The sequence below is a fragment of the Mus musculus genome, chromosome 3 (genome assembly GCF_000001635.26).
Source record: "Mus musculus strain C57BL/6J chromosome 3, GRCm38.p6 C57BL/6J".
Taxonomy (NCBI): domain Eukaryota; kingdom Metazoa; phylum Chordata; class Mammalia; order Rodentia; family Muridae; genus Mus; species Mus musculus.
Window position 1 is genome coordinate 85,865,562 of NC_000069.6, and position 22,912 is coordinate 85,888,473.

General features: G+C 42.2%; 1 protein-coding gene across 1 annotated transcript; it reads right to left on the bottom strand.

Annotated features, from left to right (window-relative positions):
• Positions 1-4,284: 4,284 nt before the first annotated feature.
• Positions 4,285-21,957, bottom strand: Glt28d2 (glycosyltransferase 28 domain containing 2). The gene is made up of 2 exons (NM_177130.3): positions 21,566-21,957; positions 4,285-6,629 (listed from the first exon to the last, which is right to left on the bottom strand). The coding sequence occupies exon 2, from the start codon at positions 6,601-6,603 to the stop codon at positions 6,106-6,108; it is 498 nt and encodes a 165-aa protein (NP_796104.2). The 5' UTR covers positions 6,604-6,629; positions 21,566-21,957; the 3' UTR covers positions 4,285-6,105.
• Positions 21,958-22,912: the final 955 nt, after the last annotated feature.

The window sequence follows — 22,912 nt, forward strand, 5'->3', positions numbered from 1 at the left end:
GGAAGGGAGGCCCCTTGGTCTTGCAAACTTTATATGCCCCAATACAGGGGAACACCAGAGCCAAGAAGTGGGAGTGGGTGGGTAGGGGAGTAGGGCGGGGGGGAGGGTATAGGGGAATTTCGGGATAGCATTTGAAATGTAAATGAAGAAAATATCTAATAAAAAATTGAAATAAATAAATAAAAAGCAGCAGTGAATTAAGCTAGTGAAGAAAAGAAGGATGCATAGCAACTTTCGCCCTAAAATCAGATGGTAAAAGGGCAGTGCCTTGTATAATGAAGTGCTTATAGCTAAGTCAACAATGAAGTGCTTATAGCTAAGTCAACAGAAGGACTGAATAACAAATCTTGAATAAAATAATTTGACAAGAAACCCTGATTCTTTTCAACTAAAGACTGTGGCATATGTTCTATACTTGTTCACACTAAAAAGAAATTGTCCTGAACATAGAATTCAACATCTGTGAGACTTCAACTTCTTTATAATTAACTTGATCCCCTATTGCAAGCCTTTCTAGTTAAAAAAAAAAAAAAAGTCTGTAAGATTTATTTGCCCATGCAGAACAAAAAGTCCTAAGACGAAGTGAATAACTTAAATAAAGCGCATCCCTCCACCTCATGGCCGGCAGCAAAACTGAAATCTCCTTCTGCATGAAGAATGGCCCTGTGAAAGACTTTTAACAAAAAGGGAAATAAAATTAAAATACATTTAGAAACCACATGTCCATAAGAGAATTAGTCTCTTCAAAGACTACATCCTTATTACAAAAATGCCTGCCAATGCACAAAACATTTTAGATGCAACTCTTATAGGATTGCCTCCATGTATAAAAACATCCTTTTAAATTTTCAACTGTAGCAAATCTGGTCCTTTGAATGTGGAATTTGATATCTGTAGGCTAAACATACTCTCAGAAATAAGGAGAGTCTCCAACAGGGATATTATTTTTTATCAAGAGATTATGTTTTTCCAGAAGCTTATGTGCTTTTTTTTTAAGTAGTTTGTAAACCACAATTGGTCCTTTGTTTCTGTTGGTTTTGAACCACATAGTGAAAGTATTTGAGGAAAAAAAACTATTTAGAACATATATAGATGTCCTGTCCACCCGGCCCCCTGAACAATACAACTACTTACATAGTGTACATTGTATTCGATGTTATAAATAATCCAGAGGTGATTTTGCATATGTAGAAGCGTGTGCAGACATTATATGCAAATACTGTGCCACTCCATATTAGAGCCTGAGCATCTGCAGGTGTGGACATCTCCAAAGGGTTCTAGGACTGACAGATGACTGCACTCTTAAAGATCATTCTCCAGAAATGTTCCAAAACCCACTTCAAAGGATTGCAGATATGGAATGAGTAGACAACTTCACTATTTTCTTGAAAGCCCATTTCTCTTTTTATGGCATCTTTGATACTGGCATTGAGCGTGCAATTAATCAACAGGATATCAGCCAAATCCGATTCATTCTCTCATGTCATACATTCATGAGATGTTAATATGTGGTAAGTGCTGAAGATTTAGTAATAGTGAGCAAACACGGGACACCATCTGCCCTCACAAAGTTTATAGTTAGATACAAAACCAATTTACACAGAAGTATAAATTATAACCAGTAAATTCAGTGGTAGAAAAAAAAAAGATACATGGTGATGCAAAAGCCTAGAGCCGAAAGATCCAATTATTATAGGGTAAAGAAATCAAGTTGAGCTGGTGCTAAATCGAAGTTAACTGGACTGAGGAGGAGTCAGGCAGAGGAAGATGATACTCCATGGGGAGTGACAGCATGCACCCAGGCTCAGCATGACATATTAAAAGGGTTGAGAGAAAGGCGGAAATCTTTAAGCATTGAGTGTTACTGACAGAGTAGTCTGAGATGAAGCTGGGAAGATGATCATGGAGGCTGGCAAACATTAAGCAATGAGAATCTCCAACCAGACTCCAGTGGAAAGCAGGATGGGAAGGGAGAACAATGTCCTAAGATCCATACTGATAGCTGGGTTCTACCACTGAAGGTGGAGATCCAATGGGAAGAGACCAGTGAAGAGGGTACCATAACAACCAGGGAGAGTAGGAAAGACAGACAGAAGTAAATGGACTTGAGAACCTCTAAGCAAATGAAATTGATAAAAAAAAATGGCATGAAATAGTCCATATTAAACATTTACTTGAAGGTAACCTTTTGATCTTGCCAAACAGTATCTTAGTCATTGAAAACCAAACAGTAAAAGCATACAAATTTTAAGGTCAGTTTTTTCAATCAGTGTTCTACATCGTATTTATGGTATTTCTGTATCATATTTTAGATGGCAAATAAATGCATAAAAATAATAAACAAAACTCAGCATCTCCCTTTATGTAAAGATGAGTTCCTGAGAAATTGTGCTGTGCTTTGGTAATAAAACAATGCATACCTTCAGAAATATTATGGAATAAATATTTCTTCCATGCACAAAAGCATTTATTAAAAATGCAAAACAAATCAAGGGAAAGGGAACTGCTCTGTTTCCATACTTCATTTCTCTTTTATTGCTGGGTCCATAAACTGGGTGACTTTATAATTCTAAAATGATGGCACAGCTGAGATCTAATAATCACTATCAAGTTCCACAATAAACTGTTTAGTAAGCATTTACACTGCCCACAAAGCCTGCGAAGATTTAGGGCTAAGCCTTGACTTACAGGGAAAAATCTTTCTTATATCTTTAGTCCTTTGATATGCCATCTCCAATTCCCACCCTCCAGAAAATACAGCCTTCCCATAAATGTAGCTTCTCTGTCACAGTGTCAGCAATGATTGCTAAATAAAAATTACAGGAAGTCATTATTTTGACAGACGAAGCTAAAAACCAAAATGGAGTCACTTACATTGTAGCTCCCAATCACTAAGCTTGGTCAGGGCTGTTTGAACAGGACTGTTTGTCTGACTATCCAACAAAACAGGATTAGAGATTAGCACTCCAATCTCCCAAATGGGCCAGTTTCAAATGGTATGATAATGAATTTCCTTTGGTTTTAATCCTAATGCAAAAGAAGGAACCTGCAATAACTAATGCTAACTGACCAGTTCTCAGATCTGTTTCTGCTTCAGGGAAAGAAACCTTGACATGAACAGTCAGCTCCATTATTCTGTTCCTGCTCTCTTTAAGTTCTTTTCTTCTCTAAAACTAATCTCCCTTCCTTGGACAATCAAATACATTCTGTTTTACATAATGAAGAATGAAGAGTTGCTTAGTCCAAGATTTGAAGATAAAGCTGATTCAAGGATGATAACTATCACATGTTCTCATTCATATGGGAAAGATAGATGATAGATAGATAGATAGATAGATAGATAGATAGATAGATAGACAGATAGATAGTTGATCTCACAAAAGACAATAGAATTGTGATTACCAAGGAATAGGAAGGGCAGGGGCAACTACATGGAGACATATTTGGTACCAAAATATAGTTGGATTGAAAGACCCACAAAGTGAGGACTCCCCCACATTCTGACTCAGGAGAGGCGACATCCCAAATCACTCACAAGAAACGGCCTTGATGCAAACCGCAAGAAGACTTTTTATTCCAGGTGCGCTCTGGGGCCCACAGTCATACACCACACAGAGGTAGAGGACTATGGACCCCGAGTAGCTGGGGAAGTGGGTATTTAAAGGAAAAAACCACAACCCAAGGGGGTAGGGAGAGCGTTATTGGAAAATGTCAAAAATACCAGTGAAAAATCACAAGGGGGTACTAAAAATCACAAGGGGAAACTCCCTGCTCCTCAAGATTGTTCTCAAGATTTTAATCTAACTTTTGTGGTGGTTAACCTACATTTTTGGTGCTAGGGAGTCTGAATTTTTCCTGGTTTTTCAGGATAAGAGGAATGCGTAGACTATAGCAATGCAAGGTAGCTAGAGTTTACAACTTATTATATGTTTTATGTAGTATACATAGAAAAGAGTTCATAGACTTCCTTACATGAAAACATGATTGAGAAGTGTTTGACATGAAAATGCTAACTACCCTGATATGATCAGCACACACATACATTCATGTATTCCCAGAACTTAAAAAACTGACATGGAAAGATTTTGAGTTAAAGTCTAGCCTGGACTACATAGCAAGCCCTGTCTCTAATCAGTTAACTGGCTAATTAACTAATTAAATGAGAAACAAATCCAATTAAGATTATTAACTGAAATTATTGGAACTTTTATCCTTTGACAGAATATAGTAAGTTCAAAATGTAGTCAACCATACAGAACTTACACCAAGACTCTTTAGACAAAGGGATTTCTGAAATTAAAGAGTTTATTGAGATAACAGGAACGAGACACGCTAGCAATTGAAAACATGTGCAACAGATCTAAAAGCTAGGAGTAAATTGATAATCAGAACTGGAGGAAGGAAAGCATGAACTGTTTACACTGAACCTGCCCTGGCTACACAAAAGAGGGACAGGGTAAAGTGAGTTGAAGATGGTGGGGGTGGGACTTGATGACAATTTGTAAGGAGTACTGCTACTTCTGAGCTGATTGAGGTCCACGGTATGGATAGGTTCCATGTACACAAGGTGCAGTGGTACCTACAGCTCCGGTATTTATCCTCAAGTGCAGCCCCGCCATGCTAGCTAACTTCCCTTATCCCTGTCCCCATCCTTTAGATCTTATATTTAAACTTTGGCCCACTCAGAATGTTTTTCTTAGACGGCATAAACTTATACAAAGCAGCGTGTACAGCAACTCGGCATGAACAGAGGGCAACGGGAATGTTGCTGTTCTCACGTAAACGCCAAATAGACCATCCACATTCTAATTCTGGGAACAAAAACAAAACAAAATCTCTAACTTTGAGATTTTCCAACTACAGTTTATAACACCCACAAAATGCAGTTTTTGATTTGAAAGAAATTCAATATGGAAATTAGCAAGAAAAGCACATAAGACCATCGTAAGTCAATAATATGACTTCTTTTTAAAGTGTTATAGTTTCGGATGTATTCTCTATTCTTTAAGGCATTGTTAAGATCATCGCATTTTACCTACCTATCTGCATGCACTCATATGAATGTAGTAGGCATGTGTCCTGTGCTGAGCTGGTGGCGGTAACAGGAAAACCCAAGGCTCTATCCCTACTTTTTACCTCGATTGGTAACAGATCTCTTTTTACCATTCACTGCTGTGAATACTAGGCTGCTTAGTCCAGTGTCTTCCAGGGATTCCGTCTACATCTACCAATATCATCATCGGCACAGGGGTTTTAAATACACACTGCCATGCCCGACTAACATTTATCCTAAAGATGCAAACTCAGATCGTCACACTGATACAGCAGAAACTTTTCTCACTGAACTTTTTCTCAGCCCTTTTCCAGTTTAGAGGAGCAACTATTACCAGGAATGGTGGCATATGCCTGTAGTCCCAGCACCTGAAGGGTCGGAAGTTCAAAAGGCGAACATATCTATTTTATTCTTCAGGATAAAAGTAGTTACTCCATCAATTACTTTGATCTTTTTCAAATTAACTACTAGCTTCTATAAAGTAAACCAATTTTTTTCTGCTTAATACAAAAAAATGCTGTCTCTCGAGATTAAGATCCTACAAATGCTGATTTTTCTCACCAAATGGTACATTGTTAGCATATTCAAAATAACATATTATTAACATTTTTGAATTTTTTTTGGCTTTGTGGTTTGGGTTTGGTTGTAGGAGACAGGGTTTCTCTAGGTAGCCCTGGCTGTCCTGGAACTCCATGTGAAGACCAGAATGGCCTTGAACTCACAGAGACAGCACCTGCTTCTGGCTCCCAAGGGCTAGAATTAAAGGCATGCACCACCACTGCCCAGCTTTTGCTTTTTTGAAATTTTAAGACAAACCTGAAGGCTATGTTTTCAAAGTTAGGACTCGCTACATATTCCAAGTTAGGGAAACCTCAAACATTTACTAAAATTAGGATCTAGACCCAGCTGGAATGTTTATGCTACAAAATCCCTTATATTTTTATAGTAAATATATTGATTTATATTGTTCTTCAAATACATGTCATCAACTTATTTCTGATTTAATCATATTCCACGAACTGGACTTAGGGGTATTTTAAAGTATTGAGAGCTTATTTTTGTAATCCAACAACTTTATCCAAAAATGCAGAAAATTTCTCTGGCTGTCCAGGAGGATAACATTTCAATGTTGATAAATCCATTGACTGTAACAGCTCAGGAAGCATGCTGCAGGTACAGTAGAAGAGATGGCCTTCTTTGTGCAACTGCTTTGCCAGTTCAAACTGATGATTGTTCATTAACTTTTCATTCACAACTACCACAAGTGGTTTGCCTTTCTCCAGACTCTCCAAACAGCTTCCTGCACCTGCATGGCTAATGACAAGGTCGGCTTGCTGAAGGTCTTCTTTCAAAGAGTCCTTATATCTGTAAACATCCAGAGTGAATGACTCAGTACTGAATGGCTCAGGCACCACAGTGCCTCTACCAATTTGGAGGACAAGTTGGTTGTAACCCAGATTCTTGAGGATCTGAACGCTATCGTGGGCAACCACTCGAGCGATGAGGTCGTCGAAACTGGTGGTCCCGACGGTCACAAACACTCTCTTCATCGCAGGTTCCAGATATAATATGACTTCTAAAGGCAAAATGCACTTTTAAATATGCTGCTTTTGGTAATCTAAGTCTCAACCTAGGCATTATTTAAAGAAATTTAAATACATATGAATTTCTGTCCCCCACCAAAAAAAAAAAAAAAAAAACCCTCACTAAGACACTAAAGCATGTGTGAAATAAGTTAGCGGTTAGCCATACCATCTGGCCCATTACCATGATTTGTAACATGTATGCTTAAGCCTGCATTAAGCATGCACTGATATTTTTCTAAAAACCCACTATACTTCTGATCTGCCACAATTTCTCTTGGAGAAAGGCTGTACTCTATGCAGTGTGATTATATTCAAATCCTACCTTGAAATCTTTCCAACAGGAATGAGGAAGGAAAATTACAAAATTCTCAACAGTTTTGATTTTTGACAAAAAAAAAAAAACAGTTAACTAGACTAAGATGAGGGCTTAAGATCTCAAGGCTTCTACCATTGTGGACCTACAGAGAAGAGTAATTTACAGAAAGCCTGGACCACTGCTGAGCTGCCCCAGGGGATGTGCTCGCTGTGCCAAGGTAAGGTTTGCCTGGACATCTCATGCTCTCATTAAAACAGCTGAAAGGCGTGTCACTTCCTAAAATAAAACTGTTTACCTGATCACCATCCTATACACGGAACAAAGATATCTCAACAGGAGTTCACATATAACCATGCCATCTTGTACACGGACCACTTTTTAACAAATTTAGAAGAAGAAAAATTGGGTTAGCTAAACCCTAGAGCATTTACAATTTCTGAATTCCAAGTGAAGGGATTTTCATTAATCCTTTACTTTTTAGTAGGGTATGCACACATGCACACACACACACAAAGTATTTCCAAAAATCTACCAAGAACTGGGAGGATTAATAATGCTATTAAAAATCTCATATTTGTCTTTTATAAGCAGGAAAAATGAAGCACACATAAACTACAGACACTAGTGTAGTGAAGACCACCACCTAGTTCCCAAGTTAACAGTGCTAGCTATCCTTACTCGGCCCATGATAATCTTCCTCCCCACTTCTTAGCCTTATTAGATTGTTTTAAAGCAAATGTTCAATAGCCAGTACTCCAAAATAAAGGCAACTTTCTATAATTCCATTTCATAATGCTGTTATCATTCCCTGAAAAATACTTATAGTCCACTAATTTACCTACTATCTAGTCAGAGCTTGAATTTTGCAAGTTGCCTCATAATTTTATGTCTTTGGTTTTTTATGACTTCATACATACTTACTCTCTTCAAACCAACAGCCAAGCATAGTTGCTGTATCTCCTATCTAATAACACTGATACTGATTAAACAAACCGAGTAATTTGTCTAATAGAGACTTCCACAGTCCACATTAATTCAAGGAATTAAATCTTTGGGGGTTGGAGAGATAGTTCAGTGGTTAAGAGCACTGGTTCCTCTGCCAGAGGACTTGGGTTCAATTCCCAGAATCCATATCATAGCTCACAACCAACCATCTGTAACCAGTTTTGGGGTATCTGACACCCTTTTCTGTCCCCTGCAGGACTAAGCACACACATGCTGCAGAGATATACATGGACTTAAAGATTTTTTTTAAGTTTAAATTTTAAATCTCCAGATTGTTTATCATAATCCTCTTTTTTTCCCCTGTTCTTAAAGAAAGTGGTCGGAATCATATTGAGTTCTTTATCAAGAAACTTCAAAGGTGCCTCTATTTCCTATTAAATTAGAAGGCATGTCATGCTCACTTCTTTCTTTTTTGTAATGATATAAGATCGATCAGTGGTGGGCGTGGTGGCGCACACCTTTAATCCCAGCACTTGAGAGGTAGAGACAGGTGGATTTCTGAGTTCCAGGCCAGCCTGGTCTACAAAGTGAGTTCCAGGCCAGCCAGGGCTATACAGAGAATTCCTGTCTCGAAAAACCAAAAAGAAAAAAGATTGTTCAGTGGAGCCAAGGTTTTTACCCAGCATCACATACAGAGTTCCCCATGAGCCACTGGCCTAATTGCTTCCCTTGCTTGGGAGGAGAAAGGGAGCTGCTGGGGAGTGATTTGTGGAGCTTAATGACTTTAGCAGCAGCTGACGGTCATCCCTAGACCTGCTACTTCATTAGCGGTAACAGGTGCTAACGATTTATACCTATCTTTCATTCTACAGTTATCAGGTAGAATTGCTTTCAAAGCAGGATTGTATCTGACTAGTCTTTTTGGTTACTCTGAAGTAGGGTGCTGGGTTTTTCTTTTGTTTAGGAGGTTTAGGGTTTGGGGTTTTTGTTTTTTGTTTTTTGCATGTCTTTGGTTTTTGATTTTTGCATGCCTTTGGTTTTTGATTGAGACAAGGTCTTATGCAGTAGCCAAGGATGGTCTAAAATGTATGGCCATCCTTCTGCCTCAGCTTCCCAAATGAGCCACCACACCCAACTAGAGGTTTCCGTTAATTATTTTGTATTGTTTGCTTGTTTACCAGGAAGAGAAGATGGCACATGGTCTACAGCGTCACAGTATTTAGCATCTAAGACAGTGCCAAGATGTACATCTGCTTCTTGATTACTAAAACTACTTCATCTATGGTCAGTGAGCACAACTTCTCAACATACTTTTGACATAACCCCTTGGGTAATATTTTAATTAGTTGGCCTGCAACATAAAACCTATATTAACAATAAAAGCCCAGATCCAGTATGACTATGATGATTCGTTAACAGTCTCTGGGTTTCTATCCTATCACTCTGCAGGGAACTCTTCAACCAAACACTTGAGGTCATCCATTCTGTTCCTACCCTGTCCTGTTTGACTAACACAAGCCACCTTCTTCTGCACCTGTGCCCTTGGCTCGACATACTATATCCACTCTCTCCTTGCAAATAGCTCAAGCTCCATTTCCCCTCTCAGGAGTAAACACACCTTGGGCTCTTGCTATCCAACTTCCTTCTTTTCTCCTGAGATTGAACAATCCTTCTTTTAAAATCAAGCCCCTCTTCCCTGGTCCATTAGAATTTCTAGACAAGTCTGACAATGACTGGGTAATCTCTACCCTAGAGCACAAGACAGGAGTTAACACTCAAGCAAGGGCAACCAGAAACGTTGCTGAGACGTCTGAGAATTCAGACAGTCGAGTCCTCTTCCTGGGTGATTTATGGCTTCCTACAGCCATCCTGAGCTGTGTGAAGAAAGCAGATGTGAAGTGGAATAGAAATGTGAGGCAGAGAGTACATGCAGTATAGGACTATCCAGCTTGGGTTTCTCTGAGACCTACCTCATTACTCCCCACACTTTTGTCCTATGAACCAATGACTCCCCTCAACAACACGAGATGAAGGAGTTTTAATACAGCCCCCACCATGAGTCTGAAGACTCTGACCATCTTTCCAGTTTCTTTTGTCTGATTTTCTGTGTGTTAGATATGAATTTGTCACTGTCTTTCGTAGCTCTGCAGACATAGCTTATTCATCTATTGAACCACTTTCAGAGTCCTTGGAAAAGTGCTAAATAGATAAATCTTTAGCATGTAAGTAGCAATAGCATGTATTAATTATTCCCCTGCTAGTAAGCACTTTATATACATATGCTATGTTATATAAATTTATATAAACCCCATAGAAACTTCCGAAGTTGGCATTATTACCTCCTCTTTCTCCCATGCCCTTTTTGTGGTGCTGGGGTTCAAATTCAGTGCCTCACCCATGCTAGGCAAGTACTCTTCTCATGATCCTCCCCTCAGCCTACAGAATAGCTGGAATTACAGTAAACACCATTGCATTTTATAGATGAGTCTCTGTTTTGTAGATGAATAAGTAAAGAGTCATCAAAGAAAAGTAGCTTATCCATTTACTAATTAGTAAATTGTGCACTAATTAATAAAAAGATCAAGGATTTGAACCATATTCACATTCAAACTGCATCCTCTTTCCATTGCACTCACATGGCCTCACATATTACTGTTAATTAATTTACCAGAAGGCATAACTAGTCAAAGACAACCACCTAACAAGTTGATTTCCACTGACCCCAAAGTATATGCTCTTCCATCATTAAAAAAATATTAATAACTTAATGCATAAATAAATGAGCTATGTGAAAATAGGTCTCTTGAAAAAGTTATAATACAATTTCTTCAAAATTGCTACTGGCAACCTGAAGACTAAATGCTGGCACTTCTCTTAAAGTAATGGGTAAAAGGAATGAATATTTAAGATCACTCTGTCAGAACAAGTTGTATACAACTCCCCTGGCAGTGATATTTCAAAACAGCAAAAAGAGATTTGTGAGCACCTGTCAATGTATGACACGCCTACAGCTCTCCACTAGCTCTGAGGAATACCCCCGTGTCATCCGTACACACTAATCGTTATTGAGCACTCCCGTGGCCAGGAGGCAAGAAGAGGAAGCCTTTAGGAGGAAAATAGCTTCCTCTTCAGAGGAAAACCAAGAAGGGCAAGGACGTCAGGGAAGACAATTTATTGACAAAGAACCTGAATGTCACTAGTTCTAATCCCCATTCAGTCTCGTCCTTCTGCTCGGCCTCTTTAGATCCCGGCCTATAGTTCTGATCATTGCTCAGTAGGGCAGCAGGGAGTTCATGGTAATAAAGCAACCTGTGGAACAACCTTTTCCAACATCGAGCTAAGGGACTTCCGTTACAAGGCATCCCTAAATGTCCATTGGCCATCTTCCCTTCCTTTCTCATTTTCCTCACTTTACTTGAAGGCCTTCCTACCAGAAAGCCAATGCCTGCCATATATCCCACTCTCAGAGGGAGTTGATGACTGCCTCTACGAGGCCAGAAAATGCAGACAAAGAGGCACACTCCTGCATTGATGTGGTTACAGCAGAGCCCTGGCATCGAGGTAGAGGAATATTCCCTGATAGCAAAAGGGTCTGCTAACTTGAAGGCTTTGATGAAAGGCAAGCCATATAAAGAATATCATCACCACCGCAGACTCAATAAATACCTCAGGTAAGATCATATATGTGAAAGGACTATGTAAACTTCTAGGAAAATGTAAAATAACTTTGGTTCTCAGTATGGCTATTACTAAGATAAAGACCTGAGAAGCAGGCCGGATGGACACGCATGCACACATGCACAAACATAAGTCTAGAGAGAAGGGATGTGTTAGCTCGTCTCATCACTGTGACAAATTACCTAACATAAACAACTCAAGGGAGGAAGGGTGTGTTTTGACTCATTGTTTCAAATGTTTGTGTCCGTGGTGACTTGGTCCATGACTTTGGTCACAACCTAATGTAGCATGAGCTACATGGCAGAGGAACTTCTTCCCTTCATGATAATTATAAAGATGAGACTAAAACAGGAAGGGGCCAAGGACCGGGTGTGACCTGCTTCCTTGTGTCCTAAAGTTTCTACCACCTCCCAAAATAGAAGCCTGAGAGAGCGCTGACACTTCAATACAGTCATCTCTTCAGACATTCCACATTCAAACTGTAATGAGTTTTGAGCAGCAAGAAGAAAAAAAGTGATTTCAGAGGATGCAACAGAACGCATAAACCACAAAGGTGTTCAGAGGTTAAGGGCCTTGGACCAGCAACTTCTCCCCTCATTCAATTAATAAACATTTCCTGAGTGCTGGACCACTGGTCTATGACTTGAGATATAAAGCCAGCTTAGCCAAAGCTAATAGAGAGTGATATCTGCCCTTCATAGAGGACAGAAATTTACATTCTTATTAGAGGAGACTCAATAAACAAAAGATATAACTAAGCCAGCTATGCTAGGTTTAAAATGAGCGCAGGAGAACAGAGCAACAGAGATTAAAAGCACAGAGGCTGAGCCATATTTTGAACTTAGATACCAGCCAGAGATAAGAATGAGATCGAATTTCCAGTGTTGATTCTCTAAAACTGCATCCCACAGTAGAAAAACAATGAGCATCCCACTGTGCTGAGATGGATTGCCATAGAATTAGACATATACAAACTTCCTAAGAACATGCACTTGATTTCCATATTCCGTCTTCACACTTGTTCAAAATTGCTAGCCTGAAGTGTCATCTAATATTTAGGAAAATGGAGAAAGACTCGGGCAGAAGCAGAGCAAAGAGAATTATAAGAGAAGCCTGTGGGACCAAATAGCTTCACATGTGTACCTTGAGAAAACAGATCCAACAGAACTTCAAAGGTTTACTGCATTATCCATTATGTATGTGGGAAGGGTGTACACATGAGTGCAGTCCCCATGGGGGCCGGAGGTCAGATGCCCCTGCAGCTGCAGTTCCATGAGTGCCAGGAACAGAACCCATGTCCTCTGTGAGAGCAGTAAGCATCTTACCTGCTGAACTATCTTTCAGGCCCCTCAACAGGACTTTAAACACTACTCAATTTTTTTCCCTCAATAAAGGTTGTGTCTAAGTCAAGAATGGTACATAAGGTCCTTTCTAGAAACAACTTCCAAGAACTGGCAGGTGCACCATAGAGCACAGCACAGGGAAGGGGTTGGGTCTCTTCCGGAATGATTAGACATTTCTGCTATGATTTCAAGATCGGGAGGGCAAAGGGGATCATGTAAGCCCTTCATCTACCTTTTCTTCCCTCAGTACTTAGAAAATAATCATAGTAGGTAAATACAAACTGGCCATCTACTAAGAAAAAAAATGGCAGGCCCAGAACAGTGAGGGTTTGTGAGCTGTAGTGATATAGACACTAAAGCCTCTATGTCCCGCTTTGAGTGACATGCTTGAGCAAAGCCTCTAGTATGTTTGGGTAGAAGCTGAGGAATTGTTTGAGACCATTTGGACCTTGAGGAAATGCTGTATGTCTAGAGAACCTGCACATGGTGCTGCATAAGAACTTGCAGCTGCACTGCCCTTGGTCCTAAGCCACTCCTGGCAAACCTGGCATTCTTACTTCTGATTCTGACTAGCCATGGTCAAAGGGACTGAGATCTGTATGGGTCGTCTGCTCTCACGGGCAGCAAGGGCAAGATAACCGTGGTATTTGGAACCTTTCCCAGCCCCAATTAACCTTGTATGATGTTTGAATAAAGTAACTGGAGTGAGCTACCTGGCTGTCGGTTTTTTCCAAGAAGGCTGAAACCCTCTGCTCCTTTGAGAAATGAAGGCTTAGCATCTCGGTGAGCTTCTCTCCCTCTGCTGCAGCACCTATGACCAACAGCCATCAATACTGAGGATAGAATTTGGTTTCAGTCCTTAGAGAGTTTATACCACAGCTGGAAAAAGGGACAAACACTTCAAAGATACATGGCCAGGTTCCTAAGATTGACAGCAGAGAACTGAGATGCATAGCATTGCCTCACGGAGACAGCCAAGCAAGAATGAATGGGGAACAGGGTGCTGAACCAGGCTTTAGGAATGTGCACTCTTGACGTACCTAGAAAGAGCAAAGACTGAGCCTAGAAGGGGAGGAAGGAGGAAAGAGACATAGTGGGTGCAGGAATGAGGAAGAGACAAGCACAGACTCCAAGCAGAGCATCTGCACAGGCATCAGGTCACAGAGGCCCCTGTCAGTCAGGGGGTTAGAGAAATACACCCAGGAGAAGAGATGACAGGTGAAGATGATGAAGATGGAGATAAGTAACATGGAAAGGACGAGAGGGAGATGGAGGTAGGGGGTGGAGATGATGGAAGAGAGAGATGGGGAGATAAAGATGGAGATGGGAGAGATGGAGATGATGGTGATGAAGAGGGAGAGGGACAAAAAGGAAGGGAAGGAGGGAAGGAGAGAAGAGGAGCTTTATAAACAGATTTATTATTAGGAATTAATAATGTGATTGTAGATGCTAAGAAGTCCCAAAGTGTGCTGTTGGAAAGTTGGAAGAAAAGTAATAAGTTCTCATTTGGGCCTAAAGCTTAAAGCAGAAGGCCTAAACCCGAACTCAATAGGCAGGGAAGGAATACACAAGGACCCACAGGCACCCCAGTAAGAGGGAACAAACCCGTGCTGCCTCAACCTTCTGTTCAGTCTAAGTGACTGAGCCCCACCTACATCAAGGAAAGAAATCTGTATTACTACACCTGCCAACTCCGAATTTAACACTCTCACGGACACACCCAGGATGAGTACTGGACAGGTGTTGCCTAAGGAAGCTGGCATGTCAACAAGCCATCACGCCTTGAACTGAGTCATTACCCGGTGGGCAATGAGGGCCATTGCTGGAAACGGGAGCAAAGATATACATTAGCAAATTAAGCTGACCTTGATATGGAAGTGGGAGATGAGGGGGAAAGCTAACCAGTTTTTGTAAGACAAAAACTAAATATAATTATCTATGCAATAAGACGCTGCAACCAACGATGAACAACAAACATTTCTATGTTCTCCTCCTAGGAGGAAGTCTGATAGGAGATTAAGATGCAGGGCTCATTACTTGGGTTGTGCTGCATCATAGCATGTTGTGCTGTGCTGCGTTCCACTGCATGGCCCTGCATTGCAGGGTAGTGCACATATTTTGAGATAGGGTCTTGCTATGAAGCCAGTCTGGCCTTGAACTCGCTCCTCCTGCCTCAGTCTTCAATGCTAGGATTACGGTATACATTCCACTTCCAGGTCTCCATAGTTTAGTGTGATATCAGGATCTGCATGAAGAACTATAAGGAAGAACTAGAAACGAGAGCCGAGGATTCCAAAGGTCAGCAATAAAGATACAAATTTAGGAAGAAAGTCTAGGTGAGTGAGAGCTGACCCAGTCTGACAGAGGCTGGAGGACCAGGGGGAGGAGCCAGGCAGGCTGAGTCAGCAAACACTGCCACCCCTAATCAGTCTATGACTCACTGTGAAGGAATGACCACTCCTTAGTGACTCTCCAGTCCTAAAACTAGTCAAGAGAGAGGATTATGTTAAGGGGAAAAAAGGATGGGCCAACTCAACCACTTCCCAACTGCTAGACACTGATTCTTTCTATCCAAAGCAACAGTTCAAAAGAGCCATGCCAAGTCCTAGGCAGTCAAATGTCCAAGGAGCAACTTCAGAGGAAAACTCATATAGCTGGCAGGAAACAAACATTACCAATTGAGTTTGGGCTTTGAGTTCAGATTTTTGACTTAAGGTGGGGAGGAGATGGGCAGTGGGTCTCACATGTGGCCCAGGCTAGCCCACTATATAGCCCAAGCTAGCCTGAAAATTGCAGCAATTATCTCGCCCTAGAGTCTCCTGTGCCAAATTATAGATATGGCCACCACAGCTGGTTGAGGTTTTTATTACGTTAAATAGGTAAATATCAAATACTTTTATGTTTCCTCAGGCAAATAAAAATTAATAAAAATTCTATTGTCAGATTTCTCATAAGCATTTAAACTACTATATCCTGCCTTTAAAATAAGACAAAAATGCAAATACCTTGTAGCATATATAGAGAGATTTAAAATATTCAACATATCAAAAATGCTAGAGTTATAGAATAGACAATAATCAGAATAATATATTAGATGTGTTGTATTTTCCCACAAAAAATCAAAACAAGTATATATGCAAATCATTAAGTCTACATCTGAGAAACGTTTATTAAAATGTTTTCATACAGAAAACCAGGAGCTAGGAAGATGGTTCAGTAGGTAAAGGGCTTCCATGAAAGCATGAGGACATGGTCGGAAAACACCCAGAGAAACACCAGGGATGCTAGCACACACTTGTGATCCCAGTGCCTGGGAGGCAGAGATGGGAGGAGCCTGAGGCTCACTGGCTGCCCTGTGAGCTGCAGGCCGATGACAGACCTGTCTCAAAGGAGGAGGTTGGCATTGTTAAAGGTGACCTCCAAGGTTGTCCTCTTGTGCACACACACACACACACACACACACACATATACATGTGTGTATATATATATATTTTTTTTCAGATTTAAAAAAAAAATCAAAGCCTGGCATGGCAGTGCCCACCTGTAAACCCAGCACTTGGGAGGTGAATACAGAAGAATCAGGGGTTCAAGGTTAAACTTAGTTACATAGCATGTTTGAGGCCACCCTGGGCTCACATGAGGCCCTGTCTCAAAAAAAAAAAAAAACAAGAAGAAATATTTGGTAATAAATATGCAGAAAACACAAAAAGTTTTCTGTTAGATGATCTTCAAACAATATATTTTAAAACTTAAGAAATCACTGTATTATGAATGTATGTATACATATGTGTAGCTATAGAGTATTGTATATACATGTACCTATATGTACATGTACAGCTATAAGGTATGTACTTAGGGAGATCTATATATATAAATATATTCTCTCATACTCATTACAACACACTGCCAAGAAAATAAATCTAAAACAAAAAAAAAACGCACACAAACAAAACCAAAGGCCCTCATTTTGAGAAATAAAACATACATCTTCAATAGAATTAGAGCTGAACTAAATTAAAATATTAATCAACTCCCTTTAGACTTATTTTTATGTTATGTGTATGAGAGGTTTGCCTGTATATACACCATGTGTGCATGTGTGCCCGGTACCCTAAGTAGTAGAAGTGGCTTTGGAGGCCTTGGAAGTGGAGGTACAGATGACTGTGAACTAACATGTGGGTACTTGGAGCAGAATCTAAGTCTGCTGGAAGAGCAGTATGTGCTCCTAACCACTGAGCCATCCCGCCTGCCCTTAATCACCTCTTCATGACAATCAATAAAAACTTTCCACAAGAAAACTCTGGAATGTTCTTCCCACTCCTCCCATTTCACATTTTACACACAAACACCATAAACAGAGAGAGAGGGGGAGAGAGAGAGAGAACGAATCCCTGATACTTTCTGCAAGCCCAAATATCCATGGCCAAGAAGTGAACTCTAACAATATAGAGAGAGGAGCCAAAGTGCATTCCCTTGGCGTTCTGCAAACCCTACTGGATCTCTCTCAACTCCTTAATGCCATGTCCTAGTAAAATGTTCTGAAGAAAATGTTGATAAAAGAAACCCTGTGCTTTATAAAGGCTAATTAACAGGTCATTCACCTGCAGAGTAACGTTATGCCTGTTATCCACTACTTACTCCTCTTTGGGCAAAACACTAAAACCAAAAGAACCTGAAATGTAAGAAAATGAGGTGAACCCCACCTAAGAGCTTTGTGCTATGGAGGCCTCCCCTGCCCTCAGCCTTGTACAGAAAAAAAGTATTAATGTCACTAAACATTGAAGGGACACTGTTGGAAGTATAAATCAAGAAAAGTTGACATTTTCATATCAGTGTCTCTTCCATAAACTTTTCCTACAGAAAGCACACACATGTGCTGTGAAGAATTACAAAAGTGATTTCATGGAAGCTATAGGAAACCAGCCAGATTCCTAAGAATAGGAAGCTATTTAAACAGCCCATGATACAGCTACTCAATACCGTCCTGAACAGCAATGCAAAAAGATACATGGCTCCCTACAAGCACGATCATGGACACTCTTTTAAGATGCATTGTCAAGTCGGGCAGTGGTGGCACATGCCTTTAATCCCAGCACTTGGGAGGCAGAGGCAGGTGGATTTCTGAGTTCGAGGCCAGCCTGGTCTACAGAGTGAGTTCCAGGACAGCCAGGGTTACACAGAGAAAATCTGTCTCGAAAGACCAAAAACAAAACAAAACAAAACAAAACAAAACAGCATACAAACAGAATAAGGTATTATATAATATCATAAAATACATAGCCAAGCTCAGCAGACTCTTGCCTAAATTTACCTCTTTTCCCTAAATTATATTTTCCTCTACTACGAAAGTCTCTAAAAGACTCTTCAACCTACAGCTATTTCTTCTTATAGTTACTCCAGTGCTTCTTTTTTTAATTAATTAATTTATTAACTAATTTATTTATTTTGAACTCAGAGATCTGCCTGCCTCTGCCTCCCAAGTGCTGGGATTAAAGGCGTGCGCCACCACGCCCGGCTACTCCAGTGCTTCTAAAGGACATAATTATTGCTACATTGGGTTGGGCTTGGGGGTTCTGTTGTGGGGTTTTTTCCAGTGATTCTGTGTGGTGTGTGTGTGTGTGTGTGTGTGTGTGTATGTGTGTGTGTGTATGTGTGTGTGGTATGGTGTGTGGTGTGTGGTGTGTGTGTGTGTGTGTGTGTGTGTGTGTGGTATGGTGTGTGTGATATGTGTGTGTATGTGTGTGTGTGTGGTATGTGTGTGTGTACATACTCCGGTGTCCCGTCTCCATAGGAGTTCTCATTGGGGTTAGTAAGGATAAGATCTGGGGCTGGCCACAGACAGCTCAGAGGCTAAGGGAGCTTGAAGAGTGAGCCTACTGAACTGCGTTTCTACACTGAGAACCATGTAAAGGCAGGCGGAGAGAATCAACTCCACAAGCACTGCCCTCTGACTTGCACACGCGTACCAGGGCATCAATGTGTTCTCTGGCCCTCACTTCCACTCTCTCACACTCAAATAAATAAATAAGTACATTTTGATAAATTCACATATTGGGCTAGAGAAATAATTTGATCAGCAATGCACTTGCTCTAAGCACCAAGTAAAAAGGCCAGAGATGGTGTCAGTGAACCTGCAATCCCAGTGCTGGAGGTAGAGACAGGAAATCCCCTCAGAATTCTGTTCCTACAAGATCCTGTTTCAAAAAATAAGGTGAAGGATACCAAGAAAAACACCTAACATTGTCCTCTGACTTCCAAAACACATATACACACACACACACACCTTCTAATAAATAAATAAAGTAAAATCCCATTTTAACATCCAAAAGCTTCATGAATTGTAACAGGGGAAAAAAATCGAAGTCTGCCCCATAAGTCAAAAATCTTAAATTCAAGTCTCAGTGCACTACTATTCCCAGAACCTGGGTATGTCCTAAACAATTCTCTTTACAACTCTGAGCCTCATCTGTTTTCCTCCTGTGTAGTCTAGGTACGTACGATGTACTGACTGGAAGGTGTTCACATTACACTGCTTAAATATGGCCGCCTGAAAGCACTTGTCAATCGTGACACTGTAGAAAGGTTTGTCTCTGTTAGTGTTTTATCCAAGAGATCCATAAACAAGTTCCTTGGAGTTCTGCTCACTCTTCCAACACCATTCCTCTACTAACCATGGCTTGGAATTCAGTGAGAATAAAGATGAAGTAGCTGTAAACTGAGCGTCAAAGCCAGAGCCCGAGGGTCTGCCCTTTGGACAGGCCTGTGGACAAGCGCACAGAGAATGAAGCTCAAGTTTCTACGAAGAGATCAGAGATGGTCAGTTTGTAATATTTCCACACAGGAGGGATATTCTTCATCAAATTCTCCTCTAAAAGCAACAGAAGATGTCACCGGGGAATAGAGTGCTTCCCTAGCAAGCATGAGGCACTGACCTTAAAACCTTGTAGAAAAAAAAAAAAGTAACATAAGCTAACAATTTTACTCCCCAGCTTCTCTGTTCACCCCCACCTTGCTGCATACATTTGTGCATTTGTTTCTTGGTTTATAGCTATTGACTCTTAGAGTCCTGCTAGGGGAAGAACTTCACAGAAAGAGCTCTGAACCAAACCTAGGAGGTACAGAACTATCCAGCAGTTAGAAACAAGAAAAAGCTAGCTGGGCAGGTGAGCCTAAATGACTACACCACTCTCAACCATTCTAGATCCACCTCAGCAATGCCAGCCTCTCTTGCCTTTCCTCCCATGTAATTTAATCTTATTCCTAAGACTATAAGACAAACGGCATACGAGACCTCAAACTTAACTTGTATCAAAGCAAAGATGGATAAAATTCTTATCAGTGTCATGAGAAAGAATTTGCTGGTATTCAAAGAAATCAGTCTTTATCTGAGAAATAAAGCCAACCTGTCTACCATATTGGACTGAATCTCTCACCCAGTTTCTTTCCCAAGACCACTGACATTATCCAAATGAGGACATTGGCTGGGGTCCATTAGGTCCAGGCAGCTTCACACCAGGTGCATCTTCACACCAGGTGCACAAGAGAGGTCAGGCAGGTACATTAAGGACAGGAAATCTTCCCCTTGCTAATCAACAGGATAAAGGTGATTAAGCAGGAATTATTTTTCAATGACCTATATAATTTCATCAGAGCTGCTATGGCTATTAGCTGAAAGCAGCTGACTTCCTAATGAGATGAACTTGATAGCAGGGCCCTCCCAGAGCAGCCCACAGAGTAGTAGGCCCCATCTAAAGAAAGCAACAATTGGTCTGCCATCTCCCCCGCCCACCCCACCCCCTTCCTCCTCCTGAGAACAGCCTGTCTTCATTTGGAGCTCTTTTCTCTTAAAGGAGGGGATGTGGTACCCCCTGCGCCTGGATGGCTAGGGCTGCAATACCTGTAGAATAGTTGACAGCTGATCTGTCAAGTACAGGAGGCTAAAGCCAACCTGGGCTAATTCTCAGCACCCACTCACAGGAGTCCCAAAACTCCAAGCAAACACAGTAGCTGTCACCCCCAACACCTCACCCACCCGAGCTTGAAATAAAACAATAGCTAGCTAACCTCGCAGGAGTGGGGTTAACAAGGGAGCTTTGTTGAAACCAGGGAAAACAAGCACACACACACGCGCACATACATACATATACACACACTGATAACCATAACTCAAACTCAGTTTCATCAGAGAATTTATGAAATTGAGCAACAGTAACCCAACAATAAATTCCTCACAGCAGGAAAGTGCTGCAAGCCCAGTGGCACCGCCTCTGACTCTGGTGTATGCCAGGAAAGGTTTGGAGAGGAAGACAGACCTAGATCTCATCGTCTCTGCCAATTATTCCTGGGGGACCCAGGCGCTGCGACCCAAGGGACTGAGAAAAGAGGTGGAGAGCCTGATGACATCTTCCTCCGTCAAAACAAGCTGGCCTTCTTCTTCCAGGGTCAGTCCTGAGTAACGTCGCCTGCAGGAGCCCCCAGCGTCCCGGGTAGTCACTGGACTTCCCCAGCCGTCCTACCAGTCCTCTCTCCAAAACCTGCTCCTGCCACCCAGCAGGATGCAGGAAGGAGGTTCTCGGGACAGTCTCTTCCTCCTCCAACACCCTAAAATAAAATAAAAGCAAGCCTTCAAGCACAGATTTCTTACCTGCGTGCGGCCGCGGATCCTCCTGCTACGCAGTGTCCCCTAGACAGTCAGAAAGTTTGTGCGACGGTCCCGGGTGCGGGAGAACAACCGAGCCTCCAGCGCACAGGGCACAACAGAGGACTGAGCCGGCTCCTCTGGGCCTAACACCCAACTCCAGGCGCCCGGGCAGCTGCCCTCGGGCGTCTGGGCGCGGTGACCTCCAGCCCTGGCTTCAACTCAGTCTGAGGACCCGGGGACAAATCACCCAGCTAGAGAAGGTCGGGGCACAACTTTTCTCCAGCACGTCAGCGGGTGACGGAGCTTCGCAGGTCTCGGGCTGGTCCCCGCCCCACAGCCCGCACCCTCCGAGGCAGGGAGGTGGCAGGGGCGGGGCCCAACCTGCCGAGCGACTCAGGGGCCCCGCCCCCAGGGCCTCCACCGCCTCCGACCCCGCCCCCAGTAAGCCCCGCCCTGTCGCCCAGACCCGCCTCCGCCAGGTGCTCGGGAGACTCGAATTGCGCGACTACAGCGCGCACCGGTTTCCTAGGTGAAGGGGGCGGGGCCTCTGCGAGAAAGTTTCCACCGAAACTTGAACTGGAGCGTTGTGGAGGACGCCTCGCCCTTGGGGGCTCGCCTCTCTGGCGAACTTCATCCCTCCTCCCGCGTCACGCCTGACAGGCAGGCACGCCCGGCTGGTTTCTAGGGTTTTCTGAGGAAAGGAAGCTGCACACCGCGACGCGCGGACGTCTTAGATTTCCCACTTCCAGAAGGTTTGAGTGCGGAGCCGTACGCATCGCCCCACGCGGATTCCCTTCGCCTGGTCTCGTCTTCCTGAGATATTTGAACTTTAACATGACAGGACAGTCCCAGTAGATCTGAGGCAAAAGATGAACGTGATCTCCTTTTACTGGACTGGAAAACTCGCCTGAATGAACAGGAGGCCATTTGGTTCCAGCAAGGAAGCAAAGAGTTGCAGTTTTGCAGTTTAGTTTCTTAGGGGTAATTTTAGTCGTTCGGACCTTATTTGTGAGCTTGAGGGTATTGCATAGGTGTGTGTCGTTCATTCACTGGCAACTGTCCCCACTGCCACCCTACCTCCAGCCAAAAAGAAAGGGCTGTTAAATGAATAGTCCTTAGCAAGGATGAAAGTTCGCAACTCGGAGCTCAGGAGAATGGAGAACAGCAGGGAGGTGGTGGCCCTTTGGCACTGTGTGGTACATTATCCTCTTCCAGGGCCCAACCCTCGACCTGGGGCGACCTTTGCCTAAGGACTGAGAACAGCATGCCACGCCAGCTCTCCCCTTCAGTCTCCACGCCCTATGTGCTTGGACGGTCTGTCCAGGCTCTGCTTCCTGTACTTTAAATCCC

Coding starts and splice junctions, on each gene's coding strand:
- Glt28d2 (NM_177130.3), bottom strand. CDS start 6,603: ATGAAGAGAGTGTTTGTGACCGTCGGGACCACCAGTTTCGACGACCTC.